Source organism: Lepisosteus oculatus, chromosome 5, assembly GCF_040954835.1.
Source record: "Lepisosteus oculatus isolate fLepOcu1 chromosome 5, fLepOcu1.hap2, whole genome shotgun sequence".
NCBI classification, from domain to species: Eukaryota; Metazoa; Chordata; class Actinopteri; order Semionotiformes; family Lepisosteidae; genus Lepisosteus; species Lepisosteus oculatus.
In genome coordinates this window covers 28,465,227-28,482,131 of record NC_090700.1, presented here as the reverse complement: position 1 = coordinate 28,482,131, position 16,905 = coordinate 28,465,227, and the positions used below count along the sequence as shown (strand labels likewise).

The window sequence follows — 16,905 nt, the reverse complement described above, 5'->3', positions numbered from 1 at the left end:
GCCACTCCAAACAGCTGATAAAACAGAACCCTAGACAGAAACCTGCCTGCTGCTGGCATTTACAAGAACCTGCCGAAATTTAATACTTTTAATTGGTTTTGAATCGCCATTGACCATTCATTTAGCTGGTGCTAAACCAGCTCATCAGACAGTTAATCAATAGAAAAAAAGTATTTGAGGTTAAGAAAAATGTAACCCTGGGGTTCACCTTTAAAAACAGCCATGAGTGTGATAGACCATCAAAGGGCACTCTGAGTTCTTGGAAGTTAAAAAACCCAGGAATCATTCTCTTGTAATTACCCTCCCTCCCCTCACCCCCCTCAGCCCCCTCACCTCTCCTAAATACGAACAGACAGACCTCTCTTCGCCACTCATTGGGTCAAAGCACGAGGGAGTTTGCTGGAGAACCACACATATTCTTACTGGATTTATTAACTAGTAGAACAGTGAGGCAGCACACCAATATCAGACACTGTCAGAAGTCTAGGTCGTAGTGGAGCTGAGCTGAAGTGAGCTGACAGCACTGAAGACAGGGGGCAGGTAAGGCTATATACATATTATCTGCTCCCATATAGTGTACTGTATATGTCTGTAACATACTGTATACGTAATGCAATATACAATGCAATATACAATATACATAGCAAATTTAATATATAAATATTTATCTGACATACAACATATCAATATATGTTATTACATTGTTTATAATGCATATACAGTAAGTACGTTATTGTACTTGTTTCTTGCTTACTAGTTTTCAAGGAACAGTATGTTTGTGTGTGAATTTCTAGTCTTTTTATTTCAGTTTGTTTGCAAAAACTGCTAGTCTAATAGTTTTTTCACTAGTGCTTCAAGTATTCATGAAAGAATTGTTTTGTCCAATTTTTATATACAGTAAGTATACAGAACCTAAGCATATAAAACACTATAAATGTTATCATAATGCACTATTACTGCCTATATTATTGGCTGGATGTTTTTTTTTGTTAGTGCCATCATTAAATTAAAAACAAAATCCTTTTAAGCTTTGAATGTTAATTTTGACTTCATATCAAAGACAACTAAATGACAAATTCAGCTGTAAACTGTTAACTACTATGTTAACAACATACTACAGCACATTTAAAAAAAATGCTTCTAGGTTTGTGAAAGTGCAACATCACTGGACCAGCAAAGTGTAAAATGCAAAGTGACCTGGCATACAGTGTTATATCTCTTATATCTCTTTACCGATTTCAGGAAATCATTTAAATGATTACTGTATACTGAAACAGACAATTCTATCATAGAAATTATCATAGAGCATGCTTGTATGCCTGAATAGTATTACACCCATTGATGTACACAGCTGATGAGGTGACTGGAAACATCACACAGTATCATTTTGAGGAGATGTGTTTCTCAGTTTTAATGTCAGAGCTGTGGTCCTCCAGAGCTGGATGGTGACTTTAGTGAGGTGGCATGATGTCATTGCTATTGAGTTGTAAAACGACTGCTAACTATAGAAGGAAGAGCCTGCTGAGTACAGCCTGAGTGTCACGAGAGTGAGAAGATTCCTTGGAGAAGACAGACAAAATTAGAAAGCACAGATCAGAGCAATCTTCATTTTGTGAAACAAGTAAAATGTTCATATTAAGCTAATCTCATGGGTACTTTCAAATGTTTATTTTAGTGATGCACAATATATTAGAATTAATTTTTCTGCTTTTGGAATCGTTATACACAAAATATTTTAAAATCTATCATATGGGGAAGGGGCTTTGGTAAAATTCACTCAGATTTTTCTAAAAATAAGGAATGTGTTATTTTTTCCAGGCTGATAATATATAATTATTTTAGTTTTTACCAGTTTTACCAGTTTACCAGTTTTTACAAAGACATAATGTTTTGTAGCTTGTGTCACATAGATTTAATTGTTGATAAAAAGCCTATGTAAAAAGCTCTAGAAATTTATCACATTAACATTTTAGTTGCAAGAATAACAACACACCATACAGTATTCACCCCAAGACCACAAAATGCATTTGAATTGTTGCTTTCCACTCAAATCTTGAGACCAAGGCTAAGGTTTTGCTAAGTCTTTGAAAGCTGCAGTCCTCTGGTTTCTTTGTCACTTGAACTCTTGACACCGAAACCTGTAAAAGCTGGAACTCAGTACCTGAAGAAACATTGGTATTGTGGACCATGAATGGTCATTTAGGAAAAATGTTTTACATAAAAGAGGGTACTCTCTTTATTCACCACTGAAGTGTAGTACCCATTTAGATAACATACTGTACTGTACAATACATCAGCTTCTGTGCCCCACTACTCAGCAGATCAAGTAGAAAAGTGAGAAATTGCTTCACTTAACTGGATTAAGAGGGAGTTGCAGGTAAGCAAGTTTATGAAATGCAAGGGGATAAATAAAACGATAGCAATTTCAGATTTCCACCCAATCAAACTGCATTCCTTTCATCAGAACGAATCACCCTATTAAAGTGCTCAATGTCTGTGAGTTGTTTTACATGCAGCTTATAAAACACAATGTAATTACTGGTATGCACTGTCAAACAAGTTAAGAAGATTTTGCTTAACAAAATTATGGTGTTTAAATCTTTGATATAGCGAAGGCAAGCCCTAGTCTTTTGGGGGCCCTAGACAAGATCTTGGAAAGGGGCCACTCCAGAACACGATTTGCACATACAGTACACTACTATTATTAGCTCCTGACACAACCTTATTTTACTTTAATACAAGAAAACTTGTATTAATTAACTAGCTTTGAAGAACACATGATAAATAACTAACAAACAAGATATAGAAATTGTATATTATCCTTTAGGAGGACAATGTCAATTACCAGTTGCAACTACTGTACAAGATTTCAATTTTAAATCTTTAAACAACATGTACTGTACATAATTTGCAATGCAAGTAAAAAGTCACTTGTAATGTTTCATTACTTGTTAGATATAATGACGATTAATAAAATTGATCGTCACAACATTTACTACTTTCCTAAATTAAATGTTCAGCATTATAACATTCGATGTAGCAGCATTAAGTGTATTAGCAGCTGAAACCATATTGTCACCTTACAGTTAAGATGAGACTCATTTGCTACATTGACAGTAACATAAACACCTGAAGAAGGCTCCACGGCCAAATCTTGTGTTTTCTTCTCTTTTCAGCATGGAATAAACCTATTACTTGTTCCTTTGCAGCCTACGTATGCTGATGCAGCTACCCACCATCAACTACTACAACATAAACTACTACACTTATATTCACAACTAATGATTATACATTATACAACTAACAGTATTTAACAGCCTAGATTAGAACAGCAGTAACAGCAAAGAACCACTGGAGGGAATTTTTTGCTCATATACAGTATGAAGGTACAGATTAATGATGTATTTCCCATTAAGGGAGCCCCCTGACAGGCCTGGGGTCCTAGGCAGTTGCCTAGTTTACCTACGAGTAGGGTATAGCAGATGCCTTTCCTAAAACGTCCTTATTAATAAAGACATCCTATGGTATTTTGTACCATCTCAGAATTAATCTTTGTTGTTGTGCAAGCAAACACTACTGTACATGCATCTACCTATAGAAATGCATTTTATAGTGTTCCTAAGTAGACCTCAGAATCATTAAGGTATCTTTGCAACCACATACTGTAGATGCAGGCCAAGCAGATTCCTGAAAAGTCGTAAAACAATATGGATTTAAATGCAGAAAGCAATTTTCCAATGAAAAAGTTTATTTTCATGCTTTGCTAAACGCTTTGATGGAAATTGGTTTTACCTAGGAGCTTGATTTCTTCCTCTTATAATACTTATAATACTACAGTATTGACATTCTATTAGATTTTATTCCATTCATCTTTTTGTATACTGACTGGTCAATCTTTTTTCATAGATTGAAACCTTTTGAAAAACCTTGGATTCGTGAAAGATTAAGGCTGCCTTTTTAGATTTTGATTTGCAAGCTACCTATAGCATATAGGTAGATATAAGATCAATTGATTGATGCCCTGACACAGAAGTATTGCTAAATTTAATTAGTAAACAATGCTTGAAAATTAATTACAAATTCATTTAATGTTGTACACAGGGTTACAACATTAAGACCAGTGAGTAGTGTTCAGAATTCCAGGTACATTCATTTGGTTCAGATGCCATGCCAACACTTCTGTCTAAAACATCAATCCATAACTTTGCCATTAATATGTGTCGATACAACAAATAAAGACGACAACAGCTGGGGTTGTGTGTGGCTGCAATTAACAGCTGCCTGGGTGATAAAAATGGCTTCCAGTCAGTAAAAAACAGGCCCGATTTAACTTCTTACGGCTTTAATGTGGAGTTAGCTAGTGCTTGTGCCAAGCAAAACAAGTCTTCTTACAAGCTATATGTGTGGGCAGAACCTGTCACAAGCATTTCACAAACAGCAATGGCATTTAAAAGAGAATAAGAAATGCATTTACACATTTCAAAATGAAGACAAATATTTATGAAACATGCTTATGCAGGATTTTGCTCAACAAGGAAAATGCACTTCAAAAACGAATTAATTTGAAGCAAAGTGTGGGCAGGAACAAATCCATTATATTTATCATCTGTCATGATGATACATTATGAGTACGATATACCTCTTTGAGAACCTTAATAAATCTGTCTTGTTCCATGTTTAAAATTTACTGTATGTCTTCTTTTCTTCATAATGTTTTGTGATATGTTTGGCATTATTTGTCATTAAAGAACTCCTAAGTAATAATATATGTCTTTAGCAATGGAATAATGCTTTACACTAAAAGAAAAGTGCACGCAGAGCACCTTCAATATCCCTGCTCAAAATAAAATAAATAGGTTTAAAACTTATAGCCTTTTCTTTCTAACACCAGTGGTAATTGGAAGCCCATTAAAAAATTCTAGTTTCAACACATACTGTAAGATTTATATATTAAAAAATTAATCACACTTAAACTTGTAGGCTTAATTGTTATATCTCTTAACATTTCATTAATATGTATTTTTAGTTCAAAGTAATTATAATTTCAATCAACAAAAGAGGTTCACCTCCCTGTTGTTTGTGATTTGCAAAGGTACTGTACATGTAAATCATAAGAACCCCCTCTATCCTGAACCTCATAGCATAATTACATGTAAATAATTAGCAATACCCCCATCCATAACTGAGGTTCAGTCTAATATATATGTTATGTATTATAATATCTTTTAATATTTGTAAATTAATAACATCTGTCAAAAATGTTTATTTGCCTTGCATGTCAGTTACTGAGTGTCTACTGTGGGTACAAAACTATCCAGTTTTTATTTGATGTAGCACATTTCTCAACAATTTACCACAGAATTCTTTCATGGTCAGTAATCACTACAAAAAAAATCTCAGAGTCTAAAGACAAGAATCCTATTTATTTTGTCACGGTAAACAGAAAGGAAATGAGTATACTGCATTCATATTTTTTCAATCAGTCCCTTGTGAGCTGAATTGAATACCGACTGGTAATATTGGCACTCATATTATACTATACACATACAGTATACAGAGAAATTGTGATTGAGAAACAATCTATATTTCATATTCACTAGCATTTTACAATACTGTATTGCAATGCAGCTGCAAAGAATCTACAGTATTACATGCTGTTGGACATGTTTATGAGCATGTCTCTTGTTTGTTGTCCTAGTGCTAGATTTTCTTTTAAGTAGAAATTTGTGTTTTAAACTTTAAGTAGAAAGGTGTGGTTTGTTAAAGATGATACATAAACTATGAATTACTTATTTCCCAGCAATTGATATTGTAGCTAGTTCGGCGTTTGCTCTATTGGAATCAGGGGCTTGTGACTTTAACTTACAGTGCCTTTTTTGCCTTATTTAGAAAATATCTGAACTGGTTTGAGGAATCACCAGGTTGGCCTCTGCAAAATGCTGTGTTACTCTACAGGGAAAGGTTTCCATTGCCTGTATTCTAGCCTGTCTTCAGCTGTGCTTTACACTAAATGCCTATCAAGGGCCACATAGGTTAACTTAAATTGTCAGTACATCCATCAGATCAAATGAATCATTAGCATAGAAAATATTATCTTCTATAACAGGAAACTCTTTCACAAAGCTAAAGAAATCCCCAAGTAACTTTATATTGCTATAGATATTTGAAGAATTTAACCTATGGTGTGGTATGGTGTGGATTGTGCATTTACAATGCACCTTGCTTTATAATAAAATGTTATACACTTTGAAGTATCTTATACTTATGAAGGTAGGATTATTAATTCCCATTCCTGCTCTTAAGATAAAATAGTACTGTTCTCTAAAAATGCATTATATTTAATTTCTTTTGTGTTTATTTATGATTTCCTTTTGTGAAATGTATTTGTAACAATTAATTACTGTATTATATTCAACTATACATATACAGTAAATAGGACTACATACTGTACTGTAACAAGCAGCAAATACATGAAAAATTGCAATTAACTTGGGGGCAAAATAAGAGAAACCACAGAACATTCATCATACCTAAAGTATTTATTAATTACAGTAAATTCCCACATATACAATTTTTAGATTTTCTTTTTTAAACTTGAAAATTAAAGATATTTTGCATAACCTGAAGTATTAGAATTGGTGCTGTGCAGCCAAAATAAAAGAAAAACCTTGGAGAGATCTGTTAGCTCCTGGTTTGTGATTTTTTCACAGCTCACACTCTTAACTCCCTGTACTCCTTTAAAACCATTATGATGTCTATCTTCATTAAAAAGCACATCAACATGTGACCCACATGCATGGTCTGACTGTCACATGAGAGGAGTTAGAATAATTTGAGAGCTGAATGCTGGGAGACTAAAGGTGGAAGGGACATTGTGAGTTTTTGGAACTAAATCAAGAAGTGGATTAGCAGTCTGCAGAGTGCCAGGACTGTGGTGTTAAGTGTATTTTTCTGTATCTTTTAATCATAAATGATTCACGTTACTGTCACAGTGGCAGAGTGGTTATCATTGCTGTCTTGCAGACCTGGGGTGTTGGGTCCAGTTCTGGAGCTGGGTTGCTATCTGCATGCAGTTTGTATGTTCTCCACATGTTCTTCACATGTGCTACTGCCAGATTAATTGACTTCTAGGAAAATTGCCCTGGTGTGAGTGTGTGTTTGTGTCTGCCTTGCAGTGGATTGGTATACTCTGCCTTGTGCCTGTTGCTTGCCAGGACTGGCTTTAAACCCTGAATTAGATGAAGCAGTTAAGAAAATGGTAGATGGACTCAAGTTTCAAATCATTTTATAAAAATGCACATACTTAGGATAATACAGGTTTTATAATGTGTTCTTGGAATAAATTATTACAAAATTTAGATGGTAGACTAGACAAACTGGGTTTGACTAGACATGGGCCACAACTACTACAATTTTATAACCATTTATAAGAGTCTGAAGAAGCTCATTGATCACTTGATAAACTAACCACTGGATTTCTTGATTGTCATCCAAATGAACAGAAAAACCCATTGGACATTGCATCTTATAGATTTATTATTCTCTTTTGTTTTTTTTTAGTTTTTCCCTCCTCTGTGCCTACGAGTTTCTAGTTTTAAACTCTAGATGTACATCTATTGGTTAATGATTTGTGTGGCAATTCAATAAAGAACTATACTCGATAAAAAAAATGAATTGAACTTTCAGCTTTGAATGGAAAGTATTAATTGACATTTTTTAACAGTTAGTTCAGGTGGGTTGCAAAGGAACAAGTAATAGGTTTATTCCATGTTGAAAAGAGAAGAAAGAAAACACCTGAAGAAGAAATATTGTGTTTTCTTTCTCCTCTTTTCAGCATGGAATAAACCTATTACTTGTTCCTTGTTTTAACTGTTAGTTTTGTGATAAAATACACAATGGTTAGTTCTTATTGCTGTTGTTATTTTTGCTGTTATTCAGTAAATGTTACTAATATTAGGTTTCCAAAGTCCAGCCTTCATCTATGCAGTAAGACCTGGGCAAAAAGTATAATAATACAGGGCCAGTATAGACAAAGTGATACCTTCAGTCCCAAAGATACTTCAGTTACCATGAATCTATTAGGATTCCTATATTCACCATACCGAGTAAACAAAGCTTTGGCAACCAGTTGAACAGCAGAGCAACTGATAGTAGATATGTAGATATACTGTAATAGAGACTGAAGCTGTGATCACCCAGTATTGAGTTGGTCAATATAATCTCGATGTCACTATAATCCGAATCCAGCCTCCTGAAAATATTCTGTTCTCCCATTTTAACCAAGGCAATCATCTGAGAGGAGGGCAGAAGGAATATTGCCAAGATTTAGCAAAAATAATAAAAAATGAAGTATCACTATCAAGACATGGGATATTCTGCCCCTTAACAAGACTAATAGAGGAAAAATATTTGGGAAGAAGCTCATCACTTTGTAACCCAGAGATGTTAAAATTTAAAAGCAAAGGGAGAAGATCAAAGTGGGCTCACAATGACCAGATTGCATATATACAGTATGACCAGATATCTCCTGAGATAGTGATTTTGAATATCCCACATTGGTCTTATCAGTAACCTTCAAGTACTGTAGGTGGAAGAAAATCATCCTTGACTTCAAGAGATAACCAATGAATGAACTGCTAATGACTAAGTCATTCTAAATTAATTAAAGATTTGTGGACTGTTATGTGATAGCTATTCAGTATCTTAGAGTACAATTAGTACTGGTTACAGTCACAAGTGTTCTTTTGGGGTCAAAACAATCTTATTGCTTTTAGCAGCCTGCAGTGAATGAGGACACAAAGCTGAAAGTGCTATACTGTAACACTGCCATGAGTGGCCTGTGAGTCTGAGTGTCTTGTATAATAGGTATACTTACTACAGTTTTGGCTAGGTTGAAAATTCAAATAGGCTGAAGGTATCGAGCAGCTGATGGTACAGTACAGTACATGCAATGAAGTGAATGTGATAATCTAGAACATGCAATGGTAATACATGCAGAAGGGCTGTGTTTACCACTGCAAGGAATAGTGGTATGAGCATGATATTTTGTTTTCCACAATATTGAAGATAACGCAAATAAAACATTGAAAAAGGAAATATAACAGCACCTAGCCCTAATGATAGCATTTTTGAGTGAAAAGTTAATTGCAGGCAAGAGCATTTTTTAATTGATGCATATCAACTAAATACTTTTTACCTGTAAGAATGAATGAAAACACCAAACAGTTTTGCAAACAGGTTTTACTTAAATGCAACCTGTATCTTATGATGTATGAGCTTGCTGAAAAACTGAACTGAAGAAATAATGGTTTTATTCCATATTTAGCTGTGTTTGTTTAAATACATCACAGTTACAGACCTTCAACAAAATTTGTCTCTAAATTAAATTGTGTTTCTGTTTCCTTACTCAAAGGAATAATTATTTCACTTTGATGGAAATTCTCATTCTACCCCTTTTGTTTCACTGTAACACCTTTAAACTTGTACAGTATACTGACTTTACTGCAGTGAGTTTGCCCCCATGACAGCTGCCATGTGTTATCATATTTCATCAAGTGCTCCTTACCCATTAGAAAAACCTTACCTCCTTTGCAGTAAAGTAGTGTCAAATAGACTTACAGAAAAGTCATCCTGTATAAATAGTTTTGCCCTTTGGAAAAACCATGACCATGTTCCAAAATCAAAATCTGCATAACTTGTCTGACACAATTAAGGTGAATTGGAGGCACAGACTTACTTCTGAATGAGACAGATTGCAATCAAGGGTTGTGTGTTTATTTAATTCTAGGACGGAGAGGGCTGAGAGGCTTGATACACAGAAGACATCAGAGTGAATTACAAAAAAATAAGCTGAGGTAAACTCTACATTGAAAAATAAAAAGCAATATAAAAAACACGATCTTTCATGGGGTGGCACAGCGGTGCAGTGGTTAGGATTGCTGCCTTGCAGCACTAGGGCCCTGAGTTCTATTTTGGTGCGATCTATGTGGAGTTTGAAAGTTCTACTCAGGTATCTTTCCATGTTTCCTCTGGGTGCTTGAGTTTCCTCCCAAAGGCAGACTGGTACTACCAGTGGTAGATTAATCTACTGAGTGATGTGTTTGTGTCTGTGTCTATCCTGCAATGGACTGGCATCCAATCCAGGGAGTATCCTGCCTTTGGCTCATAATGTGTTGACATAGGCTCCTACTCCACCACAACCCTGAACTGGATAAAGAGTAAAGAGGTTAGAAAACGGATGAATGGACCACGATTCAACCATGAAACCTTCTTCAGGGCTGTGAAGAAAGGTATCAAAAACCTGAAGAGGCTCCACAGGCCAAGCAATATATTTTTCTTCTTTATATTTACTTCTTAGAGTTAAAATAACTTCTACTTCTTCCTTTGCAGCTCATACACTGACACAGTACCCTACACGGAAGAGAGTTGTTAAAAACGTTGATAGGCAACTCATTTGGGACACTTTCCTCTCTACATGGCTTGATTGTTTCTTTTATTTCTAAACACATACAGTATGTTATACTGTTAGTCAAGAAAGGATTTATTATATGTTAATATAGCTAGAATCATGAGATATATAATGCCAAATGAAAATGCTGAAAAGTGACTAAAAATGGACTTTCCTACAGTATATCTGAATGGATGTACAGTTCTGTTAAACTGGCTTTGTGTTCAGATGAATAAGCAGTGTCTTCCAAAAATAAGTGCTCTGTGATTTTTGTACACAGACATTTGAAATCTTACTGAAAGATCCAAAATTACTTATGAAGATTATAAGTTAGGGCAGAGTGGTGATGTTCTTTTATAATGAGATTTCTAAACTCACACAGTATTGTTAATTCACATTAAAATGAAAATGCATAACAATAATTAAGTAATTACTCCAGCAGGTTTTCAAGGGTTCTTATATCAAATACATATTACTGTTTACACTATATACACATATACATAATATTGTCTAGAAAATATGTACCACTACCACAATGGTAATGTGAAACGTGACTTATTCTGAAAAAAAAAAAAAATTTAATGATTTGAAAACTAAGTAATGGAAATTTTCTAGAGTGTACACAGATACTGTTGGATGTATTTGAATAATTTTTAATCATTCTGTTTTTTTGCTAATACACATTGGTCACTCTGCAATGGTTGTCTTATATAAAAGATGACCAAGCCTCTAACATTACTATTCTTTCCACTTCTTAAAGTATATGCAAATATGTTGCCTCCTCTCTGACTGACTTAGTTTTTAGTCTTGACAATAGCCCATGTACTTTCTATTATTAAAAAAATGTACAAAATAATAACTGTATAATTTAAAGCTGTTTTCTACACAGACTTTCAAGACTCCAGCAAACAGATGTCTTATCTACATATTAGTCCCATAACTGAATAGACACTGAGCCTCTAAAGCCTACTTCAGCTTTGTCATACGTTTTGTTTTCACTGGTAGCCACTCAGACACTATATGATTCAAAATTGCAATATACAGTCAAATACCTTATAATTCAAACTGTGCTTATAATAAACATTTCCAGAGGTTTAAATATAAATCACAGAAAATGTAGTATTATATTTAAGCAGACATATTTTAATATTAATATAGGTCTAATAGTATTCAAAATCCACATAAAATGTAATAATGTTCACATACTGTACAGTACTCTAATATCTGACTACAATTTAAATTACTCAGTTCACATTAGAATACATTTTCTTCCCTTATACATCAAATCTTTTAGATTTTGCTCAGAATTTGCAAATGTTGAGTAATGATTTTAAGTGTTTGTTTCCGCTAGAGATTCGCCAAGGGCATGCTGTAGGTGTGCAAAAGGAAGAAGCCAGGATTCTTCCTGTTCCCTTATCAAAGGTCTGCTAATCCCACATTACCAGCTGTCCCTTGAGTTCTGACTCCTGTTTGTTATAGTGTGTTTTAATTTATGAGGTATGTGACCTATCACAGGCATAGAAAGCCCAGGGTACATTTTCTGACACTGGCAACAGACTTGCTAAATATCTCATGATCTCATAGAATATCATATATGTGTTTACTTACAGTTTTAAATTAACCCTCCAGAACATAACATTATTCCACGCCCTAATATATTTTTATTACTAAATGAGTCAGAGATCTTTTCTGGTCAAACACATATAGGAAGAAATGGTAATAGTAGGAGGAGAAGAGATAGTTTCTTGATGTAGTAAAGACTATTGATAATGCTGCATTTGAGAGCTCAGCAGCTAATACAACAGAAAGAAAACTAAAACAAGCCTTGTCTTTAATGATTGGGATAAATAGCTCACAAGGGACCAGAAAATGCTTTATTCAATGTTGTTGAAAAGAAGTAATCAAATTTAGTAGGTTACTATTTCCTTAAAGGTACAACGAAAATGTGTTTTGCTCTTGGCTAAGGTAACCAGTTCTCTTTGTTTATAGTTTTAAACCACAAACATCAGAATAAAAAAAACAACTAAATGTATATGCAGCTATACATATAGTTATTTGGGGGAAGTACTAAATCATTTCTTACACAAAGCGACTGCAATCAATAACAGCAATGTGTTAAAGTTAGATCTTTTTAAGATCAGGTCTAGGGACATAAAACTGACAATGATACAGTATATTTCTGGATTTATTTTTACAAGTATGTAAGGGAAGAAAAATCTCTTCACCTCTTTCCTAAAAAGGAATGACATTTGCTATTGTTTTTGCCATCGATATCTGTGTGTTCTGCAGCTGTAGTTGTAGGTACTCAGTTAATACGTACTGTATTGCAGAGCAATACTGGTTTCTAATAAAAAGCAGTTTCACATCATTCTATAAGAGTATTTCAACCCCTTACTGTCAATTTCATGTTTACAAACTATTTGGAAACAAAATACGTTTCACCAGCAGTGACATCAAAATGAAGATTGGAAATGGAGAACTGTTGAGATGATTGAAAAAGATTGAAAATGGACAGCATGTTGAAGTTTCAGCACATTCTTTTCATCACATCAGCTGAGAGGGGGGAACATACAAACATGTTCTTAAAGGAGTCTAGTGGTGTGTAATCTCTTCACCACTTTCTTAAAAAGGATTGCTTTCTGAAATTGTTTTTGCCATCTATATACAGTATGTTTGTTGTGCAGCTCTAGCTCTAGGTCCTACAGTAAGTTAAATTCCTCTTTGCAATTTAGTAGAGACCAAAGCAAGTCCAGGGTTTACTCAAAACATGTCAACATTGAATTCCTTCAGCAGACTTATTACCTCAATACAGAGGTTGGTGGCAAGGCCGACAGCTTAATGACATTTGCTGTTGACTGTGCAAGGCCTTGGAAGACAAATTGTTCTTTAGTTTCAGCACCCCTGTTGGTATTTTATAACTTAGCCATACAGTGGTGCCCCACCCGATCAAGAGTGGTGTGAAGAACTAGAAGTCCTGGTCATTATTTCTGATGAACTGATAGAAAAAATGCGTTATGTGACACAAACTGTACATTTAGGTTTGTACATTTACAATTAATATGTTTACTTCAACTTTCCTTCCATTTCAGGATTAGTCCTTGAGATTTATGTGGATGGGGCAGATGTTTTTTCACAAAGCATCTTATTTTGTTTCTTGTCTTCGTAGTCCCCAAACATCTGACATTATTTTTCAGATATATAACTTTTCTTTTCTGTAGTAGGTTAAATTTTTCTGTTGTGTGATGTGCTTAGACACAAGTACATAGTTTTTTTTGTGTGTGTGTTAAATCATATTTTGTTGTTTAAATGGATTTTATCATTTTTATCTGATTCATTTCAAAGGATGTAAAACATGAAAAGTTTGGAGAAAAGAACAGCATGTTGGTGCAATGCCAAAACGTGAAAATAAGCCTGCCATTATCTTCTGTGTTTGCATTGCACAAAAGGTTCTTGAAATGGTTAGTGAATGAAAAGTGTGGATTGGAAAATGTTGTTCTCATTGGAAAATGTTTTCCACACTTTTACCTCAGTCTCTCACCATGCAATTTCAACTGGACAAATTTAGTCTTTCAAAATAACAGTGCAAACAGCATGCCTTTAGTGACACCTACAGACCTTTAACAGTAAAACATTTGAGCTAATAAAGTGTATTGTACATCTGCAGTTCTATACAGTATGTAGTCAGGAAAGTAATTTATTATCTTGCTGTATCACCACAGGTTGGCCATTGCAATGGGTCCAACCTATCATCTTAGATCTTATTTAAATTTAAATGATCTGTGGCTTAACGTTCATGAATTAACAGTCTTTTCTTATAGTACCTTTTCTTTTCTTACTTAAGGTAGTTGCCCTTGTTTCCACAAAAACAAGTTTACTGGATCATGATTTTCTGCTCACTTACAATTCATTTCAGTGCAATTATTTGTCAATTGTTTGTTTTATTATCAAATACAACATCATGTTTCATCATGCTGCTTAAAACCTGTCTAAAGCAAGAAAGTGTATGTTCTCATAACAGTACCTTTTCAATGCTACAACATATAGAGGAAGTGAACACATAAAGAAGGGTTCTCAATTAGCATTTTTGAAAAATCAGCCTGTCTAGTGCTCATTTACACACAGTGGTTGTTCCTGCCTTTGAGGTCCTGAAAGGGAAATCAAAATTCCCTATTTTGTTTAATCTACAAGGTTGTACAGCTGAAATTCAATGTGCAACATTTCTTTGATGGTCACTGTCCTTTCAGTTGCCTGCAGCCCTATTTATACACCTTTGTGCAAACATGAAACTGACATGGTGGTAAACTTATCTGAAACAAACCCATGAGCTGCACACTTCCCAGTGTTTCTGTCTTTCCACCTCACAGCTCCTGAGAATTACTCACCCTGAGCATTTTGGGTTTTGGAAATGAAGACATCAAAAATAACAAATGGACCAGCCTCAGGGCAGGGTAAGAAGTTTTTCTCTCTTCCACCTCTCTTCCAGAGCTACAGCAAGAACAAAGAAAACATCTTATTTCCTGTGTCACAGAAGAACAATGTCTTACACCTACTGTACTGTAGCAAATCAACAAAACACAGTTGCTGTTGATTTTTTTATATCAATTTAGTTGTAATTGTACGTGCAAAAACAAAGTGAAAAAAGAGTCATTGCATATTTGCTGCTCTTTAGCTTCAGGCTTTGTTTCACAGTCTTTGGCATCGTGTGCTCACTTGGAAAATTCAGTCATAGATTTAACCAAAAAATGTATAATCTCTAGTAGGAAAAAATCCAGGTGTTTAAACAAATTGAAGCAAAGTTTCTTCACTTTTACTGGTGGGATATTGGGATATTTAGATATTGATATTGAATGAAAAAATCAATTTCATTTTTAATAATAGTTGATTTAATACTAGTACAGCATATTCACTGAGTTCAAAAGAAAGGTTACAAATGAGAAGAGGCTTTTCAGTTCATGTAGCCTTTTGATGGCGGATTTAGTAGTTTGTAGTTAATTGGTCCATCTCATACAATTGTTTGGTTAAAGAAACCTGAGTGTCTTCTTAAACCACATGGCTGGATAACTTATTCCAGATTCAACCCCTTCTGAAGTAACCCACTCAGCTGAATTTACAGTATTAATGCCTTTAAGGATTTTAAATACAGTACATGTATTGAGTCCCTTAGTGAATATACCAACTAACATTATATTAAATCCATTTGTCACTTTTGTTCAACTTTAAACTCTAGATTTTTAATTTGCTGTCCATATATTTTTTAACAGTTTTTCTCATTTTATTTGTATATCCCGTTCACATGTCATATGTAACAATACACTATCCTTCATCATCATTCCACTGTGCTCTGTGCTGCTTTTGCTTTGATTAACATTTTCCTATCCTGCTTCCTTCCATGCTCTTGTCATGCTTTTATCCACTACAACTCCAGATCATGCCCAGTCATATAAAACTGGAAGTGATGCCCCTGTCAAGAAAAGAGGTATGAAGTCAAATACACAGGTTTATGAACGGGACTGTTCAAACAACATTCTGTACTGACATTTTTGTGTTTGTTTCATTCAAAAAATAATATAGAGACACCAAGTGTCTTAACTGGTACTTCTAGATATTGAAGTTTGCACCTGGCTCCATAGTGTGAAATTGGCTCAGTGCCGCAAGAGGCAGGATTGAAATTAATCAGCCAAATTAGTTCCAGCTCTCTTGAGTATCAGCAAAACAGCAAAACTCTTCCTGCTACCTGCAAGCTGGCAGTGATGTCAGTGGAGAATGCAGCTCTTCTCCAATCAGCACTGAATTTCTGTACTATATGTCTCTGCAGAGCCTGTAAAGAAAGACATGATGTACTGTATGACTGGGACAGAATCCTGCATTCCATTCTCCCCATGTGGGCACAGCGATTATAGCTGTGAGCCAAGATGTAAAGACATGATTTATCATTTCAAATTGGGGGGTATATAATTAAAAATCATTGACAATTTCCTGAAACAGGAAAAAAAAATGTATATTATACTGGCAATAATCCAACCATCCCATTCCCCACAAAAACGTATCAAGTCCTGTACTAAATCCCAGCAACAGGCCAGCAGCCATATCACCCTGCAACTCACAACTGGCAACCCACTGAAGCTAAGCAGGTGTGAGCATGGTCAGTACCTGGATGGGAGACCTCCTGGGAAAAACTAAGGTTGCTGCTGGAGGAGGTGTTAGTGGGGCCAGCAGGGGGCGCTCACCCTGCAGCTCATGTGGGTCCTAATGCCCCAGTGTAGTGACGGGAACACTATACTGTAAACAGGCGCCGTCCTTCGGATGAGACGTAAAACCGAGGTCCTGACTCTCTGTGGTCATTAAAAATCCCAGGGTCTTTCTCAAAAAGAGTAGGGGTGTAACCCCGGCATCCTGGCCAAATTTCCCCATCGGCCTAACAATCCCCCTCTGTGAATTGGTTTCATTACTCTGCTCTC

General features: G+C 35.1%; 1 protein-coding gene across 3 annotated transcripts in view; it reads left to right on the top strand.

Moving 5' to 3' along the window:
• The first annotated feature begins 383 nt into the window (after positions 1 to 383).
• The window catches only part of LOC102697672 (immunoglobulin-like and fibronectin type III domain-containing protein 1), a 49,842-nt gene continuing 33,320 nt past the window's right edge, over positions 384 to 16,905 (top strand). Inside the window, exons 1-4 of one of the 3 annotated variants that reach the window (XM_069190245.1) lie at positions 384 to 540; positions 9,788 to 9,854; positions 14,812 to 14,895; positions 15,873 to 15,923. In XM_069190245.1, coding sequence (XP_069046346.1) covers positions 14,853 to 14,895; positions 15,873 to 15,923 — 94 coding nt within the window. In that variant the 5' untranslated portion in view covers positions 384 to 540; positions 9,788 to 9,854; positions 14,812 to 14,852. The remainder of the gene's footprint in view (positions 541 to 9,787; positions 9,855 to 14,811; positions 14,896 to 15,872; positions 15,924 to 16,905) is intronic. The other 2 variants (XM_069190246.1, XM_069190247.1) reach the window with 2 other exon arrangements.